The 27,571-nt window shown below is 54.3% G+C and overlaps 13 protein-coding genes across 13 annotated transcripts; 6 read left to right on the top strand and 7 right to left on the bottom strand.

Moving 5' to 3' along the window:
* The first annotated feature begins 43 nt into the window (after positions 1-43).
* On the top strand, positions 44-1,206 carry BJX67DRAFT_359465 (mitochondrial 54S ribosomal protein uL4m). Its single transcript, XM_071029684.1, has 2 exons — positions 44-243; positions 300-1,206. The coding sequence occupies exons 1-2, from the start codon at positions 160-162 to the stop codon at positions 1,071-1,073; spliced, it is 858 nt and encodes a 285-aa protein (XP_070884168.1). The 5' UTR covers positions 44-159; the 3' UTR covers positions 1,074-1,206.
* Positions 1,185-3,326, top strand: BJX67DRAFT_359464 (mitochondrial 37S ribosomal protein mS47). The gene is made up of 3 exons (XM_071029683.1): positions 1,185-1,677; positions 1,731-1,898; positions 1,967-3,326. Exons 1-3 carry the CDS (start codon positions 1,552-1,554, stop codon positions 3,152-3,154), a joined length of 1,482 nt encoding a protein of 493 aa, XP_070884167.1. The 5' UTR covers positions 1,185-1,551; the 3' UTR covers positions 3,155-3,326.
* On the top strand, positions 3,318-5,191 carry BJX67DRAFT_359461 (putative iron-regulated transporter). Its single transcript, XM_071029682.1, has 6 exons — positions 3,318-3,749; positions 3,807-3,970; positions 4,021-4,060; positions 4,111-4,271; positions 4,326-4,871; positions 4,925-5,191. Exons 1-6 carry the CDS (start codon positions 3,476-3,478, stop codon positions 5,150-5,152), a joined length of 1,413 nt encoding a protein of 470 aa, XP_070884166.1. The 5' UTR covers positions 3,318-3,475; the 3' UTR covers positions 5,153-5,191.
* Positions 5,192-5,217: 26 nt separating this feature from the next.
* BJX67DRAFT_389565 (Zn(II)2Cys6 transcription factor domain-containing protein) lies at positions 5,218-7,500 on the top strand (the record flags this gene model as incomplete). Its single annotated transcript, XM_071034524.1, has 3 exons — positions 5,218-5,331; positions 5,402-6,361; positions 6,418-7,500. Exons 1-3 carry the CDS (start codon positions 5,248-5,250, stop codon positions 7,498-7,500), a joined length of 2,127 nt encoding a protein of 708 aa, XP_070884165.1. The 5' UTR covers positions 5,218-5,247.
* Positions 7,501-7,720: 220 nt separating this feature from the next.
* Positions 7,721-9,612, bottom strand: BJX67DRAFT_383177 (arylsulfatase; the record flags this gene model as incomplete). Its single annotated transcript, XM_071033397.1, has 2 exons — positions 7,721-9,404; positions 9,458-9,612. The coding sequence occupies 2 exons, from the start codon at positions 9,610-9,612 to the stop codon at positions 7,721-7,723; spliced, it is 1,839 nt and encodes a 612-aa protein (XP_070884164.1).
* Positions 9,613-9,859: 247 nt separating this feature from the next.
* BJX67DRAFT_389562 (sugar porter family MFS transporter) lies at positions 9,860-11,920 on the top strand. Its single transcript, XM_071034523.1, has 2 exons — positions 9,860-10,130; positions 10,191-11,920. The coding sequence occupies exons 1-2, from the start codon at positions 9,959-9,961 to the stop codon at positions 11,687-11,689; spliced, it is 1,671 nt and encodes a 556-aa protein (XP_070884163.1). The 5' UTR covers positions 9,860-9,958; the 3' UTR covers positions 11,690-11,920.
* On the bottom strand, positions 11,921-13,278 carry atfB (bZIP transcription factor atfB). The gene is made up of 2 exons (XM_071025317.1): positions 13,208-13,278; positions 11,921-13,141 (listed from the first exon to the last, which is right to left on the bottom strand). The coding sequence occupies exon 2, from the start codon at positions 13,069-13,071 to the stop codon at positions 12,106-12,108; it is 966 nt and encodes a 321-aa protein (XP_070884162.1). The 5' UTR covers positions 13,072-13,141; positions 13,208-13,278; the 3' UTR covers positions 11,921-12,105.
* A 572-nt stretch (positions 13,279-13,850) lies between these two features.
* On the bottom strand, positions 13,851-16,594 carry BJX67DRAFT_189651 (uncharacterized protein). Its single transcript, XM_071025316.1, has 2 exons — positions 14,817-16,594; positions 13,851-14,764 (listed from the first exon to the last, which is right to left on the bottom strand). The coding sequence occupies exons 1-2, from the start codon at positions 16,210-16,212 to the stop codon at positions 13,965-13,967; spliced, it is 2,196 nt and encodes a 731-aa protein (XP_070884161.1). The 5' UTR covers positions 16,213-16,594; the 3' UTR covers positions 13,851-13,964.
* On the bottom strand, positions 16,559-18,833 carry snf4 (AMP-activated serine/threonine-protein kinase regulatory subunit SNF4). The gene is made up of 6 exons (XM_071025315.1): positions 18,339-18,833; positions 17,960-18,083; positions 17,729-17,878; positions 17,317-17,673; positions 17,146-17,255; positions 16,559-17,091 (listed from the first exon to the last, which is right to left on the bottom strand). The coding sequence occupies exons 1-6, from the start codon at positions 18,699-18,701 to the stop codon at positions 16,906-16,908; spliced, it is 1,290 nt and encodes a 429-aa protein (XP_070884160.1). The 5' UTR covers positions 18,702-18,833; the 3' UTR covers positions 16,559-16,905.
* A 1,743-nt stretch (positions 18,834-20,576) lies between these two features.
* BJX67DRAFT_359433 (CRAL/TRIO domain protein) lies at positions 20,577-22,285 on the bottom strand. The gene is made up of 2 exons (XM_071029681.1): positions 21,197-22,285; positions 20,577-21,130 (listed from the first exon to the last, which is right to left on the bottom strand). Exons 1-2 carry the CDS (start codon positions 22,029-22,031, stop codon positions 20,781-20,783), a joined length of 1,185 nt encoding a protein of 394 aa, XP_070884159.1. The 5' UTR covers positions 22,032-22,285; the 3' UTR covers positions 20,577-20,780.
* On the top strand, positions 22,274-22,982 carry BJX67DRAFT_359431 (Apc13 domain protein). The gene is made up of 2 exons (XM_071029680.1): positions 22,274-22,365; positions 22,425-22,982. Exons 1-2 carry the CDS (start codon positions 22,363-22,365, stop codon positions 22,866-22,868), a joined length of 447 nt encoding a protein of 148 aa, XP_070884158.1. The 5' UTR covers positions 22,274-22,362; the 3' UTR covers positions 22,869-22,982.
* A 71-nt stretch (positions 22,983-23,053) lies between these two features.
* BJX67DRAFT_373441 (DNA-directed DNA polymerase alpha subunit POL12) lies at positions 23,054-25,261 on the bottom strand (the record flags this gene model as incomplete). Its single annotated transcript, XM_071031394.1, has 4 exons — positions 23,054-23,227; positions 23,281-24,580; positions 24,634-24,786; positions 24,882-25,261. The coding sequence occupies 4 exons, from the start codon at positions 25,259-25,261 to the stop codon at positions 23,054-23,056; spliced, it is 2,007 nt and encodes a 668-aa protein (XP_070884157.1).
* Positions 25,262-25,520: 259 nt separating this feature from the next.
* BJX67DRAFT_359428 (translation initiation factor eIF2B subunit delta) lies at positions 25,521-27,547 on the bottom strand. Its single transcript, XM_071029679.1, has 2 exons — positions 26,798-27,547; positions 25,521-26,739 (listed from the first exon to the last, which is right to left on the bottom strand). The coding sequence occupies exons 1-2, from the start codon at positions 27,449-27,451 to the stop codon at positions 25,747-25,749; spliced, it is 1,647 nt and encodes a 548-aa protein (XP_070884156.1). The 5' UTR covers positions 27,452-27,547; the 3' UTR covers positions 25,521-25,746.
* Between the last annotated feature and the right edge of the window lie 24 nt (positions 27,548-27,571).

Raw genomic sequence — 27,571 nt, 5'->3', positions numbered from 1 at the left:
CGCAGGATCTCTCCTCGGGAACTTTTTTTTCCTGGTTTGCCAAGCCTGATTGCCTGTGCGAGCCTCGACTGAACTTTTGGCTGGCTTCGATCAGATCAATTACACCTCTGAGTCGCGAATTATACATATTGATTCCCCTCGATCTACTGCATCGCTGCAATGGCTGGGGGTAATCCGTTTAATACCTTCAGATGGCTCGCTCGCAGCTCAAGGGGCCTCCTTTCTGGAGCTGAAGCCACCACGGTATTGTTGACCCTTCTGGCATTGGAAGAGATAAAAGAATCCTAACAATTCCATAGCAGCGATACCTTTCACGAACAATAAGCACGGAAGCGACTACTACTCCCGAGCTTTCCGCGAGAGAAGCCCTCCTTGCCAAGTGGGCTCCGAAACCCGTCCTAGCAACTACCTATTTGTTCCCCTCCATGGAGCCCATGCAGTTTGTGGAATACCCTCAAAACCACCTGATGGTGCCCCTACGAAAAGATATTCTACACCGCGCTGTTATATACGAGGGCGATATGACGCGACAAGGTACGGCAAGCACCAAGTGGAGGGACGATGTTCGTGGAAGCGGTCGCAAGCTTTACCGACAAAAAGGGACTGGACGAGCGCGTGTTGGCGATAAGATGTCGCCCATTCGAAGGGGCGGTGGTGTCGCTCACGGCCCACATCCACGAGACTTCTCGTCCGGGCTTCCGCGAAAGATCTACGATCAGGCCTGGCGGATTGCCCTTAGCTACCGGTACAAGCGAGGACAGCTCATTATCATTGACAACGAGATTGGAATCCCTGAGGACGCTACACCGCACTTGTTGAAGCAGATCTTCAAGGTGAACCGCTGGGGGCGGGAGTTCGGCCGGTCAACGCTGATTACGAACCGGATACATGAGCAGCTGTTCGACGCAGTGAGCGAAGTAGGGGAGCACGCGAAGATTCTCTCGCGTGACGACGTGGATGTCAAGGATCTGCTGGAGACGGGACGATTGATCGTTGAGAAGACGGCTTTGGACCGTATCCTGGCCCAGCATTCAAGGGATCTGAAGACGGAACCGGCGAAGGCTACATACTAGGCGGGTGGTTGGATATTGAGTTCCCTTAGTTTACCGGTCGGATGACTGGATGTACAAATAGATTCTTTCAATACACTATGAATGATATTGAATCTGCTTTGGATATTGATTATCGAAGCACATGCCGACTGGACACTGGACGAGCCGAGTACTGTGATGCGGAAGCACTTGTCTGTCCAGCTATTATGAAATACTACGATAAGACAACAAATACGCTGTCTAAGCCGCTCGAACGAAATCAATTGCTGTAAAACACCCATTTGTCCGTGGGCAACTCGGCCATCGTCGCTTTCGCTCGGCGGCGGAAGAAAAGCAGGCAAAAAAAGCTTCCGAGGTCGAAAATCCTCCAACTTGCGGAGTTCGAACCGATCTTTTCGTCACGACAACCAATCTCTCCGACTTAAATCGATTGTTTCCTCCTCGGCCCGTCCTTTCCCTTCCTTTCTAACCCCACGCCAGACTGCCGGTCTGCATCCCCATGTTACTTCGACACAGTCTGCCCCGGTCGTCAACGCCGTCGAGCTGGTTCTCGCGGCTCTCCCCTGCAAGCGTCATGCCTCTTCGCGCCAAGGTGACTAACTCAGCGTTCGCGGCTACGTCTAGGGTATTTAATGGTGTGTCCTTTCTTGTGCGAGGTAACTAACAAAGGTGAATTAGATGTCGACGGCGACAGAACCGCAAATCCCCAAAGAACTTCCCGGAGACGAGCCCGATGATGTCCTTTTCAGTTCCCTGTATGGAGTGCGACTGGTGGAACTGAACAGACCCAAGAAGCTCAATTCGTTGAACGGCTCCATGGTTCGAAAGATTCTTCCTCGGTTGAAGGTAGCAAGGCCCCTTGAAGAATGAATGTCTCTGGAAGCTCTGTTGCTGATTGTTCTGCGTCAATATAGGAGTGGGAAAAGTCTCAACTAGCGAACATCGTGATGCTCTCAGGAGCCGGCTCCAAGGCCCTCTGCGCCGGCGGTGACGTGGCTGCACTGGCTCTACAAAACGAGGAAGGACCTGAGGGACAAAAGGCATCCGCGGACTTTTTCGGCCTAGAGTACAAGCTCGACCACCTCATTGCGACGTACCCCAAACCCTTCATCTCCGTTATGGACGGCATTACCATGGGCGGAGGTGTTGGCCTTAGCGTTCACGCACCGTTCCGTATCGCCACTGAGCGCACTGTGTTCGCCATGCCTGAAACGACCATCGGCTTCTTCCCCGACGTGGGTGGCTCGTTCTTCCTCCCCCGGCTTGATGGCGAGATCGGGACCTATCTCGCCTTAACATCAGAGCGCTTGATCGGCGTCCAGGCCCTGTACGCTGGGATTGCTACACACTACTTTCACTCTAGCACTCTGGGAAACCTGACGGGTCGCCTGTCAGAGCTTGTCTTCCCCGACCATGCCTCTCTCCCTGAACGGCTTGATCTTGTCAACCGGACAATGGCCGAATTCCAAACTGGGCTGCCCTCTCTCGAGGAAGAGCCGATCCAGCTAGGGGGCAGCCTGCGCACAGCGATCGACCGATGCTTTAGCCATGGGACTGTGGAGGAGATCCTCAAGGCTCTGGAGCGGGAGACGGAACAGAAGGCCTGGGCGCAGAAGACATTAGAGACTATTGCCATGCGCTCGCCCACATCACTCAAGGTGACCCTACGCCAGCTGCGCGTCGGCAAGTCATGGACCATCTCCGAGACGTTCCAACGTGAGCAACAAATTGCTGCTCGTTTCATGCGCCACCCAGACTTCGTCGAGGGAGTCAAGGCTCGTCTTATGTCCAAGCCCCCACGTCAGGCGTCCTGGCAGCCCGCAACGCTGGGCGAGGTCACTGCCAAGCAGGTTGATGAGTTCTTCTCTCTTCCCAAGGGCGAGAAGCCTATGCAATTGCTGAGCGAGGGCGACTACAAATCCTACCCCCATGCGCACTATGCCCTTCCGAGCGAAGAGGATATCCGGAAACTGGTAACGAAGGAAATGACTCGTGGAGATTTTAGGGCTTCCTGGGGAGGCAAGGAGGGTGTCAAAGAGAAAGTCAACGAAGTGATGGCGCGACGGACCGTCAAGTCTCCGGAGGGCGTGCAGTGGAACTGAACGCTGTCATAGAGGGACAAGGTATTTTTTTTTGTAATGCATTCTGGTTCTGTAGACTGCTTGTATATTTACACTCTTTCATTAATCTCAAAAGACATAAACCATGGCTGGTATGTTTATCACCACGCAAATGATCTCAATGAATTGCCGCTTAGAGCCACAGACACGAAAATGATCTGCTCCCCACTCTCTCTTCTGCCACCGAGTGGTCTGACTCCGTCCCCAAGGTTCCTATTATTTGCTTTTTGTGACCGTCGTCGAGATGCAATGACCGCTAGCCTTCTTGCTTCTTGGGAATAACCTCGCGTCCCGAGGTTCAAGATGGAAACAGAACCCTTCCTCTCTAGCGAGGCGTCTCCCCTCCCCGCCAACCCCGTGCTGCTCCGTCTCTACACCTCCCATTTTCTCTCGACATGGAACTCGCGCATGTTCGAATTTGGCGCTGTCGTCTTCCTCGCATCAATATTCCCAGGAACCTTGCTCTACGCCTCCGTGTACGCTCTCGCACGCTCGCTGTCCGCGGTGATATTATCGTCATGGCTTGGATCGCTGGTCGATAAAATGGACCGATTATCGGCGATTCGGCATTCTATTAGTATGTCTTGCATTTAGAGACGGGATAGATCGGATAATAATTTACTGACCAAGATAGTTTGGCAGCGTCTCCCCGTTGCGGCGTCTTGCGTCTGCTTGGGGATCCTCTTGACGTCCCCGCCTGTGCATCTAGCATGGGCATTGTTTATGGTCTTGGTTCTCCTCGCTGGAATTGAGAAACTGGCTGCTACGGCTAATACCGTGTCTGTGGAGAGAGATTGGGTATGTTTCTTACTGGTTATTCTGCGTGACCTGGTGTCTAACTCTACTAGGCTGTCATTATTTCGGACGCACTGCATGTTCCTAGACAAGGTGGGATACACCGTCGCCTCTGTGACTTTGGCTCATGGAGTCGGCTCCAGATCTCAATGCGTCTATGAGACGGATTGACCTTTTCTGCAAGCTCATTGCGCCCGTGGTGGTCTCCCTAATGGATGGCTTGCTCTCGACAAAGACTGCAATCTGGATGGTTCTGGGGGTGAATGTTGCTGCCGTTCTTGTTGAGTATTTTGCGATTGCCCAGGTACGTCGTAACCATTGTTCTACGGAGGCGCTCCAGCCCATATAACTTTGCTAGGTGTACCATTCTGTCCCCCAGCTAGATCGAAGTCTGGATGCACAAGATGAGGAAGGGCAAGTCGGTGACGATGACGACGAGGAAGACAGACCAATTGAAAGACGCCCTTTCCTCTTAGGAGTTTCACAGTATATCCTGGGCAGTGTTGCCCCCTGGCGGGACTACGTGCAGCAGCGCGTCTTTCTCGCCTCCTTCTCCTTGAGCCTTCTGTACCTTACCGTTCTCTCCTTCGGTCCAACCATGGTGACATTCCTGCTCCACTCTGGATTCAGCTCACTACAGGTCAGCGGCATGAGAATAGGTGCTGTCGTAGCAGAGCTGTCAGGGACATGGGCAGCTCCATTCCTTATGGAGCGGATTGGGCCAATTCGATCTGGACTGTGGTTCCTCAACTGGCAGTTTGCGAGCTTAGCTGCTGCAGTGGCTGCCTTCGCCTTCGCCAGCGACTCTCCCCGGATTGTTGGAGGGAGCCTCATAGTGGGTGTGGCTTTGAGTAGGTTGGGCCTCTGGGGATTTGACTTGTCCGTGCAGTTTCTTGTACAGGAGGTGAGTATTGAGGACCAAGTCGAACTCCTCGCGTCATATCTAATTATGCGCAGGGTATTGAAGCAGGCAATCGGGCTCGATTCTCGGCCACGGAAATGGCACTGCAGAGCGTTTTTGAGATGATTTCGTTCGCCACTACAATTGTCTTCGACGACCCTGATCAGTTCAAATATCCGGTGTATATCAGCTATAGTGCGATTGCAGTAGCTGCAGCGTGTTTCGCTGCGTACGTGCGTAGAGAGAGGGGCCATTTACTGCACACATCGAAATGTATGGGTTAGACAGAGGATACAAATATATAATACTGCTATTGGAAAGTGGCCGACTTATAGTGCTGCTGGTCATTGGAGCCCAGATTTATAGATCAAGTAAGCCAATGATGCGGGGATGTCTTCCCCGCAATAATGCATCCGTCGCCGTTTCCCCTTCTTCCCCAGACAACCGACTGCTGCAAATGGAGGTATGCCGGAGCCACCTCCCCCTCCCTTTTCCCTAAGAGATAGAGAAATAGAAAATCTAACACCATCCAGACACCCCCCAAAGCTCGGGGACCAGGCCGCTCAGGACCCCGCCGCCGCACCGGCTGCCTCACCTGTCGCGCCCGCAAAGTCCGCTGCGACGAAGTCAAACCAACCTGCGCCAATTGCACCCGTCTCCGGCTCCAATGCGCCTACGGGAGCATGATAATCTCAGGGATGACGAGCAACGCGACGTCATCGCGCGCGCGATCGACGTCGAGCACGACGCAGGAGGCTGAGGAAGCTTCGCCAAGTACGAACCTGGGAGGCGGCACCTTTGTTCGAGCGGATGAGCAGCAATCGCAATCTGGCCAGCTCCATGGTCTTTCACAACCTCTGCAGCAACATCAACATCAACAGCAGCAGCAGCAGCAGCAGCAGCATGCATTGAACCCTGGCGAGTCGGCTCCGGATTTCAGTATCCCCTTCGATATGCTGGGGTTTATCGGCGAGATAACCTCCGATTTCCAGCAGAAGCATCTTGATCTTACGAACGGGGGCATTGTCGCTCCGTCTCCGACGGCTGTGGCCGATATTGACGGTGGGCTTTTTCAAGACGAGCGACAGATGGCTTGGGGTCCCGGCGGGATGGGTGATGTCGGGATTCTAACACAGCCTGATCCCCATTCTCCGCGAAGATCCAACGGGGGAAAGGAAGCGTGGGAGGAGCAATTGCTTGAGTATTTCCGGGAGAGTGAACCGCCGCCGACGATCTTTGGGCCTGTTGATCTGGAATGGAAGCACGTGCGGGACATCATGCTCGCACAGTCGGGTGGGTGTCGGGCACTGGCACTGGCTATCTACTGCTATTCGGATATTCATAAGGCCTGGGTTGAGGGGACGCGGTGGAAGTTTGGTCCGACGTACCATGCCCAAGCGAGTGAGGACATTCAGAGTTGCTTAATTGGGGAGGTGGGCGAGTCAGTTCTAAAGAGGATGTTCACGAGCGTTTTCCTGCTTATGTTGGCTGAGGTGCGTATCCCTGCTCCTGTATTCCTACGAAGTCATCAATCTGTTGACGAAGACAGCTCATTGCCCCTGACGGCTGGCGTCCTGCAACATCCTACCTGCACACCTCCTACCTCCTCCTCCAGCGCTTCCAACACCGCACAACCACCTGGACCGGCTTCGCCCATCTGATCACCTCCTGGATCTCTCTTCTTGACGTCAAAGCCCTTGTCGCCGGCCGAGACGGCGACGCCCTCGCTGAACTAGGAAACCTCAACCCCAAACCGACACCTCCCAAAGACCAACCCTCCAAAGCTATCTCCTCAACCTTAGACCAAGGAAAAGAAGACAACGAAGAGAATGGAGAAGACGAGGAAGAAGACCCCCTCCTCAAAAACCCCACCTACCTAATAACCCACTCCATCACCTCCCCAGCTTTCACCTTCCTCCTCGCCACCCAGCAACTCACCCGCCGCATCGTAATAATAGACCTCCACCACCGCACCCGCGGCACCGTCGCCGACGAATTCGAAGTCCTCCAAATCGCTCACGCCGTCTCCGCAGACCTCGAGTCCCTTTGGAACAGCCGTCCCCCCATCCTCGACCTATACTCGTCCACCTCCGCCTCAGAGGCCCAGCTCACGGGCCTCCTATCCCCGCAGTTAATCGTGGCTATTGTGCGTACGTTCAGGACGTACGTGGCGAATTTCCTCGCCCTGTTCGTTTATCTGCACCGCGTCGCCTTTGCGATTTATCCCCGGACAGACCGCGTGTATCGCGCTGTCGATCAGATTATCCTCCTTGCGAAAGAGGAATCGAGTCGCGGTGACACTGGGACTGGGGCTGGGACTGGGAGTGTGCCCGTGGGTTTCGTCTGGCCGTTATTCATCGCCGCGTTGGAAGGGTCGATGGAGCAGCGGCAGTGGATTGTTGGTGAGATGCAGCGGATGGCCAGCTTCCCGGCCGGATTGGGCACGGGGACGGGAGCAGAAGGGGGCGGGGTTGGAGGATGGGGAAGGGGAGGGGCAAGTCGGCATCCGAATGCTGGGAAGGCACTGGTGCTGCTTGAGGAGATGACACGGCGGCAGGATGCGTCGAGGACATGGGCGGACTCAAAGTGTGTGCGGCGCGAGCTGTTTACGGATTTTTTTGTAATGATATGATTGATCACTTGTACTCCTGGCGTTGCATAGACAAAATGGGACATGTACTGTAGATGATAACTTGTGATAAGTTGGTATGTAGTAGCGTGGCCATGACATGACTCGTTACTCATGTATTTTGTTGCTATATACATTGTATTTCTTTCTTTCTTTCTTTCTTTTTTTGCCGTTCTTCTCCCCGCATTGAGAGCGTGAAAGGGCAAGGGGCACAGGAGCCGGCCTAGAACTGCTTCACAGTCCGCTGAAACCGCGGTGGACTGCGCATGAACTTCTCCGGCTCGTCTCTCGCCCCCGTCTTCCAGTAATCATACTCCATCCACAAATTCTCCGGCATCTGCGCCTCTGTCGCCTCCAAGAACTCACCGAGATCCGGATTCAGCGGGATCACGCCAGTCTCGATAACATACTGATCCCAGAGCTTGAGCAGCTTCTCCAGGCGCTCCGGGTGCTGTTCCGCCAGGTCGTGGACCTCGCCGGGATCCTCGACCAGGTTGTACAGCTGCCACCGCTCGGGGCCCTTCGGCTTGGGGATATATACGATCTTCCAGTCGCCGAAGCGCAGGGCTGCGCGGCCGCAGGTTTCCCAGCCCTGGATGAAGTCCTTCTCGTGGATGCGGTCAGCCTCCCCCTTGGCCCAGGCGTGGAAGGATTTCCCGCGCATGGGGACGACTTCGCGGCCGCGGTATTGCGGGGCCGGGTGGGAGAGGCCGGCCATGGCGAGGATGGAGGGGGCGAGGTCCATGACTGTTGCGAATTGGTCGGTGATTGCGCCGTTGCGGGCGGTGTCGGTTGTCTGCGTGGAGCTGGGGAATCGTGCGAGGAAGGGAACGCGGACGCCGCCTTCTGTCGTGTAGGCCTTGTAGAGACGGGAGGGGGCGGTCGCAGCTTGGGCCCAGCGCGGGCCGTACCAGATGAAGGAGTTGCCGTTGCCGAGGTTCTCGTAGCTGTTGTCGTAGTATTTCAGGAGGTGAGGGAGGACGCCGCTTTGGACGAGCGGGTAGGCTTCGTAGGCGGCGCCTTCGGCTCCGTTGTCGGACATGAAGCAGACGAATGTGTTGTCGAGTTCGTCTATCGAGGCGAGGTAGTCGACGACTTTGCCGACGTTCGCGTCGATGCATTCAACCATTCCGGCGAAGACTTCCATAGCCCGGCAGGAGAGTTTCTTCTCTTCTGGGGTCAGTGTCTCCCACGGCTTGCCTTCGCCTTCGTCGACGACGACGGGGTGCGCTTCGACGTCTTGTCGGATCATTCCAAGGGCCTTGAGACGCTCAAGGCGTTGCTGACGTAGAGCGTCGGGGCCGTCATCGTACATGCCGCGGTAGTGGTCGATATACTCACGGGGGGCTTGGAGGGGCCAATGAGGGGCAGTGAACGGGAGATAAGCAAAGAACGGCTTGTCTTCGTCGGCCGTTTTATTCTTATGCCAGTCGGCGAGATACTCGCGCAGCTTGTCGCCGTAGCCATCGGACGAGTACCACCCATCCGGCAACTTCCGGACATACTTGTCGTCCTCCATATGCAACGCGATATAGCTCGCCTCGAGGAAGGTCGGGGTCTCATCTGAATCCTGGAGTTGTGGTTCAAAGGCGTAGTGGTTCGAACAGGCGGGAAGATGGGCAAGTGAGCGATCGAATCCACGCTTGAAAGGGGAACGTTCCGGCGTGAGACCTAGATGCCATTTCCCAGACATGAGGGTGTGGTATCCCGCATCTCGCAGGATCTCGGGGAGGGCAACGACGCGCTCGTTGAGATATCCTTCGTACCCGGGCATACCGCGCTGGGGGGCAGTATCCGTACTCGAGCCCTTGGGGCCGTTTTGGCCGGAGATGTTGGTCCATTCGATCAGGTTGCCGAGACCAGCGATGTGGTGGTCTGTGCCGGTCATGATCATGGCGCGGGTCGGGCTGTCACACTCGTTAATCACCTCGTTCACTCAAGCTAGCAGTCAGGAACGTACGAACAAGCAGCGGCGGCATGGAAATCCGTAAACCGCACTCCTTGCTGGGCAATCTTATCGATGTTCGGTGTGCGGATCTCGCTGCCGAAGCAGCCAATATCGGAGAATCCAAGATCATCGGCGACGATGACTAGGAAATTAGGTCGTTTACCCATTTTCACGGCGGTGCGGACTGGAAGCAGAGCTGGAAGACTGCGCATGACCCATCTTGAAGCCCAAGAGCAGGTGTATATAGCTGTTTCACTACGAGGATCGTCTATCGGCTGTCGGCAGACATGCCTCGAGCTGCAGAATGCCTCAGGCGCTGATTAGATCAGAAAGTCAGCTGATGTTGTCAGGGCAGGCGTTGATGGTGTAATCTCGGCTGTCGGCTGCTCACCCCTTTTGAGGTTGTTTCCTGAGGCCTCCTCAACGTCGGGTTACGTAGCTTCTTCTCTATACTCCACTTTAAAATAACCTCACCTCTTCTGGATCAGGAACTCAGCTCGTCCATGGAGGAATATGTCTCCTTATGCTCAGGTTCCTCAGAGCCCTGACCCCGACCACGACCATGGCCCTGACCTCGAGCCACAAGCCCAATCCCGCAATGCATCTGCATCCCTCCGAATCTACTGGCTCGCAGCCATAGTCTGCTGCGGCGGCCTCCTCTTCGGCTACGACTCCGGCGTCATTGGTTCTCCTCTCCCTGAAATATAAAAATGCGGAATCTTTGTTAATCAATCACGGAGAACAGGAGGCGTCCTTATCTTCGACTCCTTCCGTTCCTCCTTCCAATACACACCCCGTGACCAAACAAGCGTCAGCGCGATTGCCGTGGGAATCCAGCAAGCTGGCGCCCTCGTCGGATGTCTGCTCATCTGGCCGCTAACGACCCGCCACGGCCGCCGGCGCGCAATGATGCTGTGCTCGCTGATCTTCTGCGCCGGCGTGCTCTTCGAGATCATAAACAGTCGCTCGTTGCTGGTTTTCTATATCGGCCGTGTAATCTGTGGTCTTGGTGTCGGGGGCGCTGCGACGGTGAGTCCGATTTACCTCGCTGAGATGAGCCCAAAACATCTACGCGGGAGATTGGGAAGCGGATACCAGTTTACATTTACGATTGGGATCTTCGTCTCGTATTGGGTTGATTATGCCCTGCAATTCCGGGACCCGACAGCCCTGCAGTGGCAGATTCCGCTCGCCTTGCAACTTATCCCAGGCATTGCGATGGGCGCGGGGATGATGACTCTGAACGAGAGCGTGCGCTGGCTTCTCGATAGAGGCCAGACACGGGATGCGTGGGAGAGTCTGATCTGGGTACGCGGATCCAGCGGTCCCGACGTCCGCGAGGAATTCGCCGAAATGAAGCGCGCTGTTGAGGCCGACACGGACGCGACAGCAGACTTCCACCCGCGCGAGCTCCTCCACGGCCCGAACCTGCACCGCGTCCTCCTCGCAGTGTCGATCTTCCTCGCGCAGCAGGCAACGGGCGCAACGGCGATGGCGTACTTCGGGCCTCAGTTCTTCGGCCTCCTGGTCGGCGATACCCACACAGAATCCGAATCCGCATCAACCCACTCCCTACCCCTCCTCCTGACAGGAATCTTCGGCGCCCTCAAAGTCCTCAGCTGCCTGGTCTTCATTATCTTCGTGGCCGACCGCTTCGGCCGAAAGCCCCTGCTCACATTCGGTGCGTTGGGAATGGCAATATGCATGATTTCTACTTCCCTCTTCCTTCGGCTCTACAACTCCTACACAGAAGACCATTCGTCAACGACGACAACGACCCTTTCAGCCCCCAAAATCCTCACAATCCTCCTAATCTACACCTCAATAACATCCTACAACCTCTCCTGGGGCCCACTCCCCTGGCCACTAGCCGCAGAGCTCTTCCCGACGCGCATCCGCTCACCCGGCGTCGCCCTCGGTGTGGCGAGCCAGTGGCTCTCGAATTTCGCGTGGTCGTTTGCGACCCCGTATATCCTGGCGGGACTGGGGTGGGCGACGTTCTTGCTCTTTGGGATACTGGATTTGGGGATTGCGGGCTTTGTTGTGGGGCTTTTGCCTGAGACGGGGGGGAAGACGTTGGAGGAGATTGAGGCGTTGTTTGAGGGGGGGATAAGAAGGGGGGGTAGTGGTCGGGCTGGGGATGATGGGGAGAGGGAGAGGCTTGTCGGTGGTCTCGGAGGAGGAAGTGAGGATGATGAAGATGGGAAGAGGGGGAATGATACGATACAGGGCCAGCAATCTTGACTATGTATATAAGCTTAGACTTGATATTATTTTGATATCGGATTAATCTTATTAGTTTTCATGCTGGACAGCGTTTCCCAGCCAAGGCTGCTGCGTGGGGAATATTATGGCGCCTTCCCAAAGGTAACGATAAGTTAGTACATCTCATCATAAAAGCCGCCAGCGCCGAACATTCAGAAGAAACTCAAAAGTGACGGGGCGCATATCAAGTAACAGATATTGTCCTCAAGAACAATCCATAAACTCCGCCATAAGCCCCTTCCTGGGGCAGAAGCAAACGAGTAAATCTTTTCCCAATAGCCAGCCGCTGGAACAACAACAGAAAATAGTAACTGGCGCTTGAAACCCATGTCATCATTCATAAATTGGCGCCTCCGGGGTACCAATGTCATCAAAAAGCAAGGGACAGCAGCCGCCTACACCGACGGTGCAAATGAATCAAATCCAAAGCCAAAAGCTGGTTCGGAAGGGCCAGGAGGCCGTTGATCGTTGTATATAAAACCACTACCAGGGTAGCCCTCATCCAAGCTCCCCAAGTCAGGGGCTTCGCCACTGCCAGTGGTAATCCTCTTCACCATTCCATCAAGGTAAGCCTTGATGCCTTCGTGACCGCATTCGGAATGTGCGAGTAGTAGGTTCTTCTGTTTCAGCACTTCCTCTCGCAACCTAGCCGCTTCACGCATGAGCTCCTTCTTTTTCGCTTCCTGATACTTGCATTCCTTTTCCAATTCCGAGTTCCGTTCTTTCTGTTTCTGGCGGCATTTGCTGGCTGCCACTCGATTCCGTGCTCTTGTCTTCTCTTGTTTATCATCGCCCTCTGGCGATGGCTCAAGGGAAGTCGAACCTCGTGGAGCTCGACCTCCACTCCCGCCACGGGCGCCGCCGCCGCTCCGGCGGCGCCTGGTGGGATTTTGAGGCTGGTTCACAATGCTGGACTGGGGAGGAGCGGGCTGAGAGCCGTCAAGATCGTGGGGATGGACGGAATTGGAGTGGGGCGGGTCGTCAGAAGGAGGCGTAACCTGGCCGTGCTGGACCAGGTGGTTCGTCATGCCTTGGGGTTTGGCATCGCCTTTCAGCGTTGCTAAGCCCTGCGAGGGTTGAGTATTAGCGATGAGAGATTGCATGTCGTTTGGTCCGTTCGTAATAGTCCACGACGGATCAATAGATTCGAGGGTAGTGAATGGTTCCCACATGTCTGCATCCTCGGGAGGGAGAGCGAAGGGATCTTGCTGTGCCATTTCCATGATATCAGCGACGTTAGAGGGGTAGTAGGGGCGCTGCAAACGCTGCATGTCGGATGTGGAAATGGTCTGAGGCATGTTGGCGACTTGAGGCATGAAGAGCTCGTCTGTGTTGGAGAAACCGTCGGAGCGAGGAGGCATCGACAGGGAGAAGGCGACGAGGTTCTGGTATCTGAAGGTATTGATAGAGATCGATGGAATTGATGGAGGTCTTGTTGAAAGAGGAGACCAGGTGAGAAGGAGGAGGAAGACGGCGAGGAGGGGGGAAGTGCAGTACCTTCCCCAAAGCACTGGCCCGGAGCATCTGATGGCCTGACAAACCCGGAATCAACAGTAACGAACAAAAAGGAAGAGTAGTGACATCATCCGCGGGCCAGACGAAGTAAAATTGATGGAAGAAACAGCCACTCAGGTACATGAAGCCAGACTCGACACAGTTGGAGGACAATGACATGGACATGGAAGCGTCATCGCCGACCACTCCAGCTCCATGCTCTACGCCAGCTTCAGCTTTCTCCTCGAAGTTCCTGCCCCGCCGGATCGAAAAGCCGGCGATTCAAGCCGTGTGGATCGGCGAGAGTGTCGCGTATCTGAACGCATTTCAATGCTCTTCCAGGTTTTCGCTCAGGATCTGAGGGGCGAGATTGGCCCTGAAACTTGCGAGGCGGGCCGTCTGCCTTGGTCATGACTTGAGGCTACGTTCACTACGGCCTCGACGGGGAATTGTGCTCCCTCTAGTGCTCCCTCTAGTGCTCCCTGCGCCCGTACCTCGACCTCCGTTCATCACCACACGCCTTGGAAGTCCCAGGAGTCTCTCGAAGTGCAGGAGTAGCGGCGATCCTTCGTCTGGCCCGGCTGCGCCTCCCAGCCAACGAGCGCCGTGGATTCCTGCGACCGTGGTCTAGACTGCCTCTGACAGCGGAGGATTTCTTGCATTGACTTTTTTGTTTCTATCGATTGGAATGGCATATGACATATGACGGGTCTGGCGCCTTCTAACCTATATACATGGAGCCCAAGTGAGGCTTTCTCTGCTATCTTCCCCTCCCATCATCGCTCTCGCCGCTCGCTGCCCGCGGAACATGAAGACGCCCATCAAGACCACGCCGCTCCCAAATCCGCAGCTGCCGGCTGATACTGCGCCAGTTCTCGATCAACAGTACTACCACCCGTTGACTTTCGATCTCCTCCTGGATCGCTTGGAACGTGTCTGGCTCGTCGACTCGCTGTGTATCTGTCAGAAGTGGCCCCAGGGTTGCTGCTAGCTGGTCCAAACTGAGCTTCTCTACAGTACCCCCACTGAGGCGGTGACTAGAACAGCGTCGATGCTGGCGCCGCTCCAGCTCCCACATCCGTTCAGCTTCATGGAGTAAAAGGCTGCAAAGCCCAAACACACCACAGATCAAGTTCAGCTGCATCGAGCTTGTGAGGGCGAGGATCGCGAGACTAATCGCTCGAACCTTTGCATACTCTTCCGGCGACAGTCCTGCAAGACAGCTTCCCGTTCGCTGCGCCGGCCCCCGTGAAATTCGCCCGCGGCAGATGTTCACAAGGATTCGATATAGCTGTAGAGAGCCTAGTACGCCCCCAGGGAGCCCAGCCAACAACTGCTTAAAAGCGAACGCAACACTGAGAACCTGTGTGAGGTTTAAAATCTCCGGACCCTGGTCCAATCCTTCCTCAAGAAAACTGGGCATTCTGCTGCTCCTCATAGTCATGTGGATCCTGCTCTTTTCCTTTTCAGCGGATAGGACCTGACGGGCGAAGTAATCGTACGCTCGTATGGCTATTTCGAGGTCGCCCACATCAATGAAGAGATTTTGCACTGTAGGAGCTACCAGCTTCAGTTAACTGGGGGCGAACCGCGCAGATGGGTGTTTACTAACCGAAGAACCGAAGATAGCTCATAATCGCAACAAAGCACACCGGTAAGGTCAGAGTTGTTGGAGCGAAATCACCAGGAAGCGTCAACAGACTATACCCACCCAGCCGAGCTAAGCTTTCGAGAGGCTTTCCTCGCAACGACGCCATGAAGCAGGGCCGATGCGGCAGCGCACTGAATGTCTTCATCCTCCGCAAACCGCGAGTTCGAGACAGACTCGGCTCGGCCCTGATATGAATTGTCGACCGCATCGTTCGAATTCGACCGAGGAGCCGATCTCTTCGCCGCTGTAGCTTCTCTTCAGCGGCAGCTAGCGATTTCTCTACTAGAGTTCCGTCGGCGGTCGGGGGTGCGGTTTGATACTTGGAGTACCCAGCTCTCTCGAAAAGTTTCTGGCTGGGCTCGTCACTGTCGATAGCCAAAGGGTCCAAATAGAGCTCGCTGACCAGCTTGTTGAACGAGTCTGTAGCCAGCCGCCGATCGGCGGCTGTTGGCCAAGCGTTGAACCCTGATAACGTTGGGCAACACCAGCTCGAATGTGAGGAGCTGCTCAATTCAATAATATGTCCGGGATATGACGAGAAGGGGTTCTCTGAGCTACCGAATGTCGAAGTCGACTGGCCCGTGGACTCGGTCGTCCGCGAATGCTCCGTAAATGGATTGCTGGTATTTGTTTCTGAACGCGAGGCTTCCCATATATCGTCAAATGGGTTTGGATGATTACCTTCCCGATCCACAACAGTAATCGGCATCGACATGCGCTTCGAAGCGCGGCGGCAAACCGTGATACTGGTATTGTTCGAGTTAACCGACTTATCGGTTGTATCGCTCGCCTTTCGAACGTCGACTTCATTGACTATTTGAGCATTGGGCGAGCGAACAGGTACGTAGCTGTCTTCATCCGCGGTATCATCAGCCACCTCCGGGGTCGGTGCCGGAGCACGATGTCCCTCAGAGTCACCATCATTGTCCGAATCTTCATCCATCGTGAGTTCGAAATCGAGTCTCCGCCGTCGGTGCCTGCGGGAGCGAAATAGCGTCTTGAAGCCCATAAACCGCCGCGAATTGTATCCCGAGGTGGAGGAGAATACTGTTGGCTCCAGGGCGCCACTACCAAGGCTGTTCTGGTGTGTACGAGACGCTGGAGAAGAAATGGGGGGTTGCAGACAGTCTTTTCGTGCTTCACGGTTGGAAGTACATCTCTCACTGAGGTCCCTGTCAGCCCTGGTTGGGCGTATCTCATTCGAAGTAATCTCCCTCAGTGTGTCCGTCTTTCGTTGCGGTGATTGAGTTGTTAGTGATTGCGGCCGACTTAGCAGTGTCCAGGATCGGCCAATGTCAGACGACGTGTTACTGTCCTTCACTGAGGACCTAGAAAAGATGCCGTTGAGGCGACCCATGCTGGCACCTGACCACAGAGTTGAAGAAGGGGTGGACGTGCCGGAGTGCTGTATGTTGTGGTGGATACCAAACTGCCCCGTTTGCTCAAGCACTCAGCGGACACAGGCAAACGGGGAGGTTTCCGTGAGACCTCGGGGGCCCTCTGCTTGCTCCTTCCTCATGGGCGTAAAGGTTCGTCGAAGGAAGAGGAAGGAACGACCGACTGGATTAATGGGTAGACACGCGAGGCGCTCTGAGTTCCTCAACCTGGAAACTCAAAGGTCAAGGCATTATCTGCAGTCGTACAAATCATCCATCACCACCTACCTCGTACACATTAATAGAATACAAGAGATATATCAGGAAAAATCAATACAGGGCAAACGGTAAATCACCATGAACGATCAGACAAATGACGGAAATCTATTGCTGCCTTGCCAAACGCCAATGCTTGATTGTTGGCTGGCTATGGACTCCTTAGAACGGAGATAGCTCAAGCAAACAAATTCATACAGTACCTTCTTTTCTTCGAATCGCGAGCACAACATAAAACAAAACAAGAAAGTGCGGGTTCAAACGCGGTTGGAGCCAGCCATTCGTCTTCGAAAACTCACGTTTGGAGTCGTCTCGGGGCTGATCCCGGACATGAACGAAAACGCCGTTTCCATGCAAATTGCGAATTATGCAAGACCCGTACTAGGCCCATTCTTCGATCATAAAGTCTCGTCACCTTCACCTTCTAGAAGGATGTATTGTAAGATATCGCTCAGTGTAAGGACGCCTTTTAATCGAAAATTGTCATCCACAACGACCAGACGATGCACGCGGGATTTACGAATTGTATCAAAAATGGTGTCTAAACCGTCGTTTAAAGAGCATGTATAAATGCCGGGGAAATCCTGTGATTAATCATCAAACATTGTCTCGATCACACGGCTGACGGGGCCTCATACCTGAGATCTCTTTTTCAACGCTTCACCAACCGTAAGGCTCAGGTCATCATATACACCACCCTTAATCAGAGTAATAACATCAACCGACTCGAAGACGTTGTAAACAACACCTAGAAGCGGGTAAAATTCGTCAGAGTGCGACATGCACAGCTGGATTGAAGATATTCCTACCTTCTGAGTTAATGATAGGCACACTAGATATGCTGCGCTCCACAAGGATGTGGATTACATCAATGACCGGGGTGTCCATCGAAGCCGTCGCAATATTATCGTAGGAGCCTAGCCGAATCTCCCCGAGTGGTTTCCGTAGCTTTTGTGTGTCGTTCACGTTGACGGCAACAAACTTTAAGATGCGATATTGCGTAATAACGCTTAACACAAGGTGTCGATCCGTTTGGCTATCATTTGTGACCAACGGAATTCTTCGAGCTCGAGACTCGAGCATGCGGCGACAAGCCTCGTACAGCGGCCGCTCGGGGTCGATGGATATTGTCTCAGGAGGTGCAACGCCCAAGGCCTTTTCCACCTCTATATCGCCTGTCAGTTTTCGTGATGTAAAAGGACGGTTCTCATCACAACAGACCTCGAAGATTGTCCAAACGGAACTGATCTATCTGGTCTAAAGCTGCGGGATTCTGAAAGTAGTACTGTATAACGTTTATGTAATCGGAGGTCGTCAGGAGACCAGCAAAGGTGGAAGACTTGGAATCCCATAAGGGCGCGGAAACGATCCCTGGATGTGCCCAGTTAGCGCGGAGAACATTGACTCTCTGCTCCCTCGCAAGTTCAATCTGGAGAGGGCTCCAAAGAATACCATTTTGAATGAGGATATTTAGACTCTCTTTCACCGAAAGGGCCGTATCAAAGACGATGAGACGGAAACTGAGAGGGAGGACGTCGTAGCTGGCGCGGACCTTGAGGAAGTTGCGGATGGCGCGCTAGAGCAAAGGAACGAACCATTCCAATTAGCTGAGACTCAATGAATGTATGATGATAATTGGCAGCGTGGGGGAGCGAACGGCAAGCGGTTCATGTCAATATGCGCGCCCCAAGCCATGTCTTGGGAAAATGCTTTTTGCCTTCTCCGAAGGGAAAGCTGCTCATTGGATAGTGGAGGGGTCTGACGTTGCTGAAACATCAAGCCAAAAGAAATCGGGAAGAAATGCAAGAGTATATGACAAACAAAGACTCACCAGGCCCTGACGCTCTTCCCTGTCGATCGCCCTCTCAGGCTGGGGTGGGGACATTGGGTATGAAGGACGTCGTGATCGGAGGTAGGAGGAGGGCTGGACGAAACCGCCCTCGTGACCACGTGTGGGAAGTGAAGGGAGAGGCGGAGAGTTTGCGGAGACAGAGCCCGACGGGAGTGTGCTGACGGTGCGAAAAGTAAATGAGGAATCAAGAGTGGTGGAAGGGTCGACAGTGTTGGCAGTGGTGGTGGTGGTGGTGGTGGTGTTGTTGGTTGGAGGCGGCAACCCGGAAACGGTGATTCTGCCCGTGGGGTGAGGATGAGGATGACGATGGCCCTGCGAGCTCTCGCCTGGGACGAACGCCATCTTGAGACTGCGCTTGTACGCAAGAAGATCACGAGTAATTTTTGCCGACGATGGGCAGCTACAGATCTTACTACCAGAGCTTAAGAGGGCTGTGGTGGGAGAACGATTGAGGAAAGAGAGCCGGGTGAACTATATGGAAGATTGTCGTATGGATAGAAGGGATTCGCTTCGTTGGGGAGGGAATGAAGAAGGAAAAGGCTAAAATACCCTCGAACCGAGGACACAACCTACACTCACGTCCAAAAGCAGGAGATCATCACATCCATGTCTTTGCGCAGTGCCAATCCGCTCACCAATGATGCTTTCCAAGGCGCGGACTTCGCAGCAGAGCAAGGAGGGGAAGAGAGGGGTAATCCTGCGAGAAAATCGGTATTAAGAGGCCGGCGTCGCCTTCCTGTTCCTGGCCAGCTGCAGGAAACTTATCTTCATCCTCGTCCTCATCCTATCAAGAGTTTTATAGGAGATGATCCTCTATCTCTTCCTCAACCAGAGCTGTCACTTTGTTTGCGGCCTCAAGCCTCTAAACGCCAACCCCGCCATTTCCACACGTGATCCAGCACTGCGACGACAGTCCGACCCGAGTGTGACTCTTCCATACCTCAATTCCCAGACGAAGCGTCCGGTTAATTCCTTCAGAATACCACGGCTATCCACGTAAACGATCCGAAGCTATGGAGAAGCCGGGGTCGACGAGGCGGAAGATGAAGACCGAATTAGACTCATGAAGCACGGTCTCTAACTCTGCGCACGAAACCGCGAATGCCGGAATGCGTTGAGGTTGGACTTGAAGGGGCTAGAAGAAAGCACTGAGGCAGTGGGATGAGTCTCATCTCGGCTGAGATGAGCCGTCAGAACCCAGCGAAGAAGCTGTGTATCTAGCTATGGCAGCATCTTGAAGATAAATCCCTAATTTCTCAATGAGAATACGAACAAAAAACATCACTCCTGAGTCCATGGATACTTATCGGATCGCAAGATCTCAACTATCTCAAAGAACAACATCTGAGTGCTGCCATAACTTCCTCGTATCTCGAAGGATACAAGTCCCAGCTGATCGTGGTTGCCAACAAAATCATCCCAAATTCCTTCCCACGCCACCAAAACGATCTGCGCGATGGGCAAACCCTCAAAGAGAAAGCCCCAAACCAATCGTCCAAACCCACCGCTCAAGATCCAAGATGCATCGGACTTCCAAGTCCTCAACGTCCTGAGCCAACCCAAAAATTGGGCCGAATCGGGGATGAAATGTCGACCTCTCCGCATCACTCCCTAGAAACGGTCAAGGGTGCATGTATCATCAGGCTTCTTCGACAGATTGCCGCCCGAGCTACTGGACATGATATTCCTACAGCTCGACTACGGCTCGCTAGCGAGGCTCTGCGGAACGAATACCAAGGCCGAATCGTATATCAAGGACCGGCCGTATTACAGGCTCGTCGTTGAGCACTGCTACAATGTTCTCCGTGAGCTGAGTGAGGCAAACTTTTTACACGTCCACAGCGCAGGGCCTTTTTACAGAGTTCTATCCAATCCTGAGTGCTCCACGTCGGATTGCAAGAGCACCGCTGGCTACCTCTGCCTCCTCACCTGCCGTGTATGGCAGGCCCTGAACGGCTTGGGTTTTCATTCGTCCTCGAAGCGGATCTAATCGACCTTGTTACGCGTTTATATGGTGAGGAGCGGTATGTTCCTCGTGAGGCGGCGTGGTGGTCAGTAGAGTTGATCAGTGCTGCGTTCCCATTCGTCGACCCGGAGACAAAGGCCGTGGAGTTTGGGAGGGAGTGCCGTGCGTGTCTTGAGGCGTATAGTGAGTGTGTACACCTATGGGACGAGATCAATGCCCCGCCGAGCGGGGCCCAGGAGGAGGAATGGAGGAAGGAAGTGAGGGAGGTGGAGGGGACTGCATACAAAGTGTACGGGACGAGGCAACTCCTACGACATATTCGGGCCGGTGATTGCCCGAAAGCTCAGCAGTTCTGGTCCTCCGAGAGGAGGAAAAACGCTGCGAACAAATAGAGAGGCAACCCAGGGTTCGTGGAAATTCTAGCTAATTATTCTTGGGTATTCTAGTAAACAAATCTAGTCTTGCGAGAGTTCTGCAGTTTCCTTGGCGCCATTGGCTTCGCTTTCCCGTTGGGACAGGCTAGGGCTGGTACCAGTCTTCAGGTAATTCTCATATTCTCCAATCCGCTTTCCACCCTGAACCCAGCGTTCGCGGTACTCTTTGCGCTTAATCTCGGCCAGCTTGTTCAGCGCGGGCCAGTATGCCGAGTGATCGTACTTGAATTCGACCTCACCACCCACGGACTTCATGAGCTGGCTAGATGGGATGTGGTTGTTCAAGTCCTCGTTGAACTTGAGCTTCTCCCGAGTCACCGGGTCAAGGAACGGGGTGACAATCTTGAAGAAGCCTAGGATGATAAAGGGCACTGCACGTGTTACATTAGCCCCTCCACCGACCTAAACAGATCGAGGAAGCTGAGGAAAGAACTCACTATTAATAACCAACGCCCTCCCCATCCTCTCAGGGTAATGGTTCTGCAAGAAATGCACCGTGTCCCTCGCCTGCCCAATGCTCGCATTCTGCCCAGACTTTGTCTCACTGTAATCCACAATCAGAGCCAACGTCTCCTGATCCGCAGGCATAAGATCAATACACCGCTCCAGCATAAACACCAAATGCTGCACCTGGCGATCGCTCTTCTCCGTATTCTGGTTCGACGGAAGAAGATATAAACACGGTCGCCCGTGGATATCATAGCCCAGGAGCACCTGCTTCCCCGTCTCATTCTCAATAGAGATGTACTCGGGCGTCAATTTCTCGATCCCGTACTCCCGGCGCCAGGTGAGGGTGCGCTGGAGCCGTGCCACGGCCTCCGGGGCATTCCATTTCGTGGCGCGGAGGTAGCGGAGGAGACACTCGCGCGTGAGGAACATGCGCTCGTCCTCAGTTATCTCGGCTTTGGGGGCATCTTTTGCTGATGTAGTTGGGACTTCGGTCCACTCGGAGACGGATTTCAGGACGCTGTCGTATTTGGCTTGTTGGTCGGGTGTCAATTGGGCGGGTGTTGCGGGTTTCGCGGTGTCGACGGGGCGGCTGAAGGGTTTCTGGATGAGCCCATCCGCGGCGGATAATGGGAGATTCAGGCTCTCAACTGTCTCCTGCAGAGCTGTGGTTTCGGCCACAGGCTGTTCTGCTTCTGCAGGCTGTGCTGGAGGTGTCGTCTCGGTCCCGGTCTCCGTTGAGGCTTGGGGTTTCTCAGCCTCGACTGGCTCACCGTTCGTTGGTGCAGTGGCCGAAGCGGGAGTGCCTGAGGGAGCGGCAGACATGTCGAGGGGAGAATATCAACAAGCAGCAAGCTGGGGAGGGTCTGGGGATCGGAAACGACTGTCTCTAAATCCTTCAGTCTGCTCACGCAATAATTTCCTTCGCGTCTCCGAACCAGCCGCACAATTGTGATTGGCCGTCCCGTGAGCAAGCCGATCAACAATCCATCCATAGATCGATTCTGGTCTGGCTAGACACGCATAAATCATACAGCATGCTTACTAACTATGCATGTTATGCACTTCATCCATCAACCTGAGAGGCTGGAAAGCATCAACACAGCTCTACTGAACCAGCTCTCGAATCCTGCCCTGTACTGAAACACCAGCCAAAATGGTATCAAGTCAATCCAACCAACAGTGATACCAGCACACTAATCCAACCATCACCAACAGAGCAAAGACTCCTCTCCAACCCACATCCACATGCACCATCCCCGTCTAGCAGACTACTTTGAAGAATTCACCCGCCCGCACACAAGCCACACCGCGACGCTCGCCTCTTCCTCCACCTCCTCCGCATACCTCCACCAAAACCACACAGTGACATACGGCTCCTCTTCGCCAGCCCTTATCCCCTCCTTCCTCCCCATCGAAGAAATCTACGTTGCGCCGCAGTATCAGCCGCCCAACCCGGAGGACGAGGACGACGTTGTCCCGGACCAGCACGCGGCGTTTGGGATTACGAGGGCGATGGAGAGGAGGCGAGAGACCGTTTGGAGGGACCTGGGGCTTGAGGGGCTCGTTGCGTCAGGGGGTGCGAGTAGGAAGGGTCGGAAGGTGAGGGTTAAGGATGCGGGGAGGTTGATGGGTGGGAAAAGGGTTGTGTGCTTGCGGTGATTCTTCTTCCTTTCTTCGAAATTATGGTTTGTTCGGTTGGATTCAGCGGCTGGGGTGTTGTTGATTATTGTGTATTTTTAAGGATACCCGGCTATGTCTATGCTTTGAAACGATCCAATGCTCATTATTATCGTTACACTTCAACGCCTCGTTATACATATACAGGACTCGGTCGGCTGGCTCTTCTAGATCCGATTAATGTCTACCCGCGTCCGTTCGTATAGCTTGTGGCTTATGCGCTTCTGCTCCCGCTCTTCTTCGGCAACCACCCGCGGATGGATGGCCAATTGCGCGTAAGTTCCTGCGGCGCGTCGTTTAGAGATTGTTCCCGGGTTGATTGTGAGAATGCTGTCGACCACCTACACCTTGTCAGCACTATGATTGTCCCGAAGCTCCCAGTGTGAAATCTTACCTTGACGAATGGCGGTAGCATACTAGGGACGATTAGGATATCGGGCCGCACATTCCACCATTCACCCAGCTTCAAGTAGCTAACATCCAACGCAGCCCCCGTCGCCATCCCGTTCTCGGTGCCGGGCCTCGGTAATGTATCCCGAGATGACGGCGGGAAGATGGGAAGGAAGTGTCGCTGCTCGATCAGGTATTTGACTAGACGAGTCAGGAGATTCCCCTCCGTAGGTTTCCCATGCAGGGCTTCTTCTCTTCGCAACTCATACAAGACATCGTGCGAGCACATCCCAATGACGGTCTCATTGAGGGAAAATGTCACTGGATTTGACACCATACGAGCCTGCTTGGGTAACCCGAGTTCCTTCTTGGGTAGCTGCTCCTGTGGCCATGAGACGTGTTTGCTCACAGCGTCTCGAACAGACGGGACGAGAACGATATTTATGCTTGGAACTTCCGCAGCCAGTTTCTGTAGAGGTGTCGCGATACAATGTCGGAAGACAGTTGTCAGCGTCGCCGTGTCCGGATCGAAACCATCTGTCTCTGGAAGGTCGAAATCCCCTGATGCCAGCAAGGGGTGTTCGATATCGAGGAACGGACCCATAAGTATCAGGGCATCTGCGTAGCTTCCCGCAGCCTTCTGACAGATCTCTCCTAGAGGTTCGAAATCCAGATTGTCCTCCGCTGTGTACGGTCCAGAAGCCACCATAACATTCAACGGTGAAGGACCTGCCTCCTCTAAGCGCTCATTGGTGCTTTCAATAACAGGGACCGGGGATACAGCGGGTGGTAGAAGAGGTGGTGGAAGAACTTCCTTGACTGAAAAGTAGCTTCCCGACGCATTGATCCCCAACAAGGCGACAATCTGCCCTGGAAAGAAATTCACTGACGCGATCGAGTCCACGTTCAAAGGGACCCTTTTACCGGCTCCCGTGCGCCTCGAAGTTTCCAGCACAAGTGACGCCGGATTGAGCTTCCCCTCCAGGCTATCAGAGGCGATGCGTCCGACAGCAACAATTTCGCTCGTGCTCTGAATAGCCGCGCTCCCGAAAGTGATATCCTCCTGCTCATACTTCTTCTCGAATATCGCCGTAAACTCGTCAATCCGGTCATCCAGAATCTCAGACGCTTCCGACAATCGCATCGCCATGGGCTTATATCCGAACTTCTTGAGGTCCGTGTTAGCAGCTGGGCGTATCCTCGCCTCCGAGAAGGGCGCCATGGGAGTTTCGGGCAGCGACAGGTGACCGTTTATAGTTTCGATCGTCTGGCCGGGATTCTGACGTTCTGAAAAGGGGACGGTCCTAGCCCGAATCAACGAATACCCTCAACTGACCAACAATTTCCGGGAACATACTGTACCCCCTCAACACCGGAAGCCTTCGTCGCCTTCATACCAAGCGGAGAGTCCCCATTAACCGCCCTACCAACCTTCGCAATCGACGGTGACGAAAACTCCGCCTTCCGCTTCGCAGAGCCAGAAGCTCTCACAGGTGTCAACCCATCCAACCTGTCCCAAAAAACACGCGCATCAGCGTACAAACCTCCAGACCACCCCTTTTCACCAACACCAATAACCAACCAAAAGCACGGGAGAGAACTCACATCCCAAAAACATCCCCAGCCCCACCAGCATGAACACCCATACCCCTCGGCGTCCCCGCAACTCTCCGCTCCCTCTCCCTCTCCCTCTCCCTCTCCCTCTGCCCCGCCTGCCGCTCCAAATTCTCCATCACATCCCTCCGAAAAAGCTCCAGCGTCTCCAAATCCAATTTTGTCTCCTCCGCCCCCATGCGCAGACAATACGACTCCCATCGATAAAACAGTTCTTGAGCGCTGATCCCGTGCACGCGCATTATCGACTGGAGGACCCGGAGGATATCGAGGGGCAGGCCATCGGGGGAGGCGGGGGCGAAGAGCTCCGTTAGTTCGGCGGCGGTTTCGGGGTTGTCGCTGTCGCGGGTTGGGGAGGCTATTGAGCCCATTTTGATCAGATGCTTTTGATCCTGGGTCCTGAGAGTTTGTGGGCTGGATATGAATTGGAGATGTGGTCGCGATTGGGACTTTTGTCTTGACTTGGGCTTGGAAAGACTGATGTGGGAGACGCGTGGGACGCGTCGGCGCGTCTGGGACCACTTACCGCCTACTACATTGGGGATATATAAAATTTTCACGTGATTATCTACAGAAATGCGCTGCTGGGTTGTTGGAAGGTGAACAGCACTGAATAGGGGCCGGTACTTATGGCAGCCAGATTTAACACGAGAAATCGAGCACTCCTGTGAAGTAGTTGGTTAACAGGAAATCGACTTTTTTCTATGGTTCGCTAGCCGTGAATCACGGACAATACAACATCAGGTATGGAGGCTGCGATAAAGCCCGAAATATAGTTGCAACCCATATGGATCGAAAAGGGTAAATAGGAGCACGTTGATGAAGATAGGTAAAGAAGAGGTGAGACGAAATATACCTACGTATTCGTGCTCATCCGATGCACGATTGGAACTGCGCTGGGCGGCAGACTACCCATCTCGGTGACTACCATGTCCACGTATTCCGCTGGTGTGACATCGTACATGATATTCAGTAGTTGTAGGTTTGGCGTGTCCCTCCAGTCTTTGAGCGGAGAGCCGTTGTTTTTCGGCGTCGTGGTTTCAGAGACGCTCGGGTTTGAAGCAGCGGGCTTGCCTCCTTTCTTCGGCGCTGGCTGAGAGGTAGCAGCTGGGTCTGGCAGGTCGGTGAGCTGGTGGGGCTCTTGCGTAATGACGAGTTCGTCGGCGTCGGCGATTTCGTTGACGACGATGCTGTCGAGGGCGACGCGGTCTGTGAACTTGACGGTTTCGCAACACACGATGACGGGGACTTCGACACCACCGGCGCGCTCCTTGGCCGACATGGCGACCAGCGCTGTGCCGACGCGGGAGTACAGACGCCCGTTACTTGTCATGGCGTGGGCCCCGAGGAAGACCTTGGTGGCATCCTTGATGGCATGGCTAATACCATTAATCAGGGAATATTGCACCTCCAAGCCAGCGCTGGCCAGCGTTCTCGCCAAATTTTTCCCCTCAAAAAGTGGACGCGAGTCAATAATGGATACGCGGAATTTTTTCCCTTGCCTAAACGCGGTAAGAAGGGTCTGCTTGACAATCGAGCTGCCCGCGAATGTTACAATCACATCGCCGTCTTTGATCTTTTGCGCTGCACTCCCAGCGATCACCTGGTCCGCCACCGTAATCTTCTCGCTAATGAAGGTGTCGATGAACTCGCACAATGACGTCTTTGCCTGGGCCTCGGGGACTGAAGGATCAATTGAGGAAATAAAAAGTTTCAGAGCCCGAATAGCATTTCCTTGGCTGATGGAGAGAGGGCGGCATGTCGAGAGGTAGGTAATTTGATGGGAAAGGTGCGTCGTCAAGTGGCGGGCAAGGGATGTGCCAATGGGTGTCGTATAAGCCTCGATTACCTAGCGGAGTCAGCACGACGAAGACTATCAACCAGAAACAAAGGAACAGAGAGCATACCCTCTTAAAAGCCAGCAGCGTCGCAACACATCTCGCACTGCTTCCACAAATCACGTAGTCCCTCAGCTGCAACCCCAAAGCCAGCACAGCCGGATGGACCTCCTTCCCAGCACCCGCAACCGTATTCCGCCGCTGCTGCCCATAAAGGTGTCCAAACACAGCAACATTCTTATCCTCCTGTTTCTTCTTCAGCTCCGCCGCCGCTCCACCCTGAGGTGCCGCCTGAGCAGATCCTCTGCGCGTAGCAGTCTTCTGGCCCTTCGAAGAGCCTACAGGTGCACCTCCAGCAGCATCTGAACCCCTTTTCCCAGCCGGAGTATTCGGTCCTTGTCCACCCGCCGGCGCACTCCCCCCAGCTTGTTCCCGATCGGCTCGTTCGCGGGCCCGGCGGGCAGCCTTTTCAGCTTTGGCTTGTTTCTTCAGCTCCGCGGGAGATAGCTTATCGCCTCCGGCCGCATCGGCGGGGGTAGAGGCGTTTTTATCTTTCGGCGGTTGTTGCTTAGCGGGTTTGGTGGGCTTCGGAGGCTTTTGGCCTTTGGGCTGCGGTTGGGATTGTGATTGTTCCATCTTCTTTTGTGGCGCCTGCGAGGGAGACTTAGGAGTGGCGGGGGCTGACGATACAGGATTCAATGCAGGGTCGGAAGTGTTCGTCATATGTGAGGTCGTAGTTGTATGCGATGGCGGCAACCAGGAGGGGCATTGAGGACTTTTTTTCGGGTCGTTGTGGGGATGGGAGGGAGTGTAATATGGACTGACTCACGCGGCGGGAAAGGT

The sequence above is a fragment of the Aspergillus lucknowensis genome (genome assembly GCF_044049455.1).
Source record: "Aspergillus lucknowensis strain CBS 449.75 chromosome Unknown BJX67scaffold_34, whole genome shotgun sequence".
Classification (NCBI taxonomy): domain Eukaryota; kingdom Fungi; phylum Ascomycota; class Eurotiomycetes; order Eurotiales; family Aspergillaceae; genus Aspergillus; species Aspergillus lucknowensis.
This window is presented reverse-complemented; position numbering and strand designations above follow the sequence as displayed.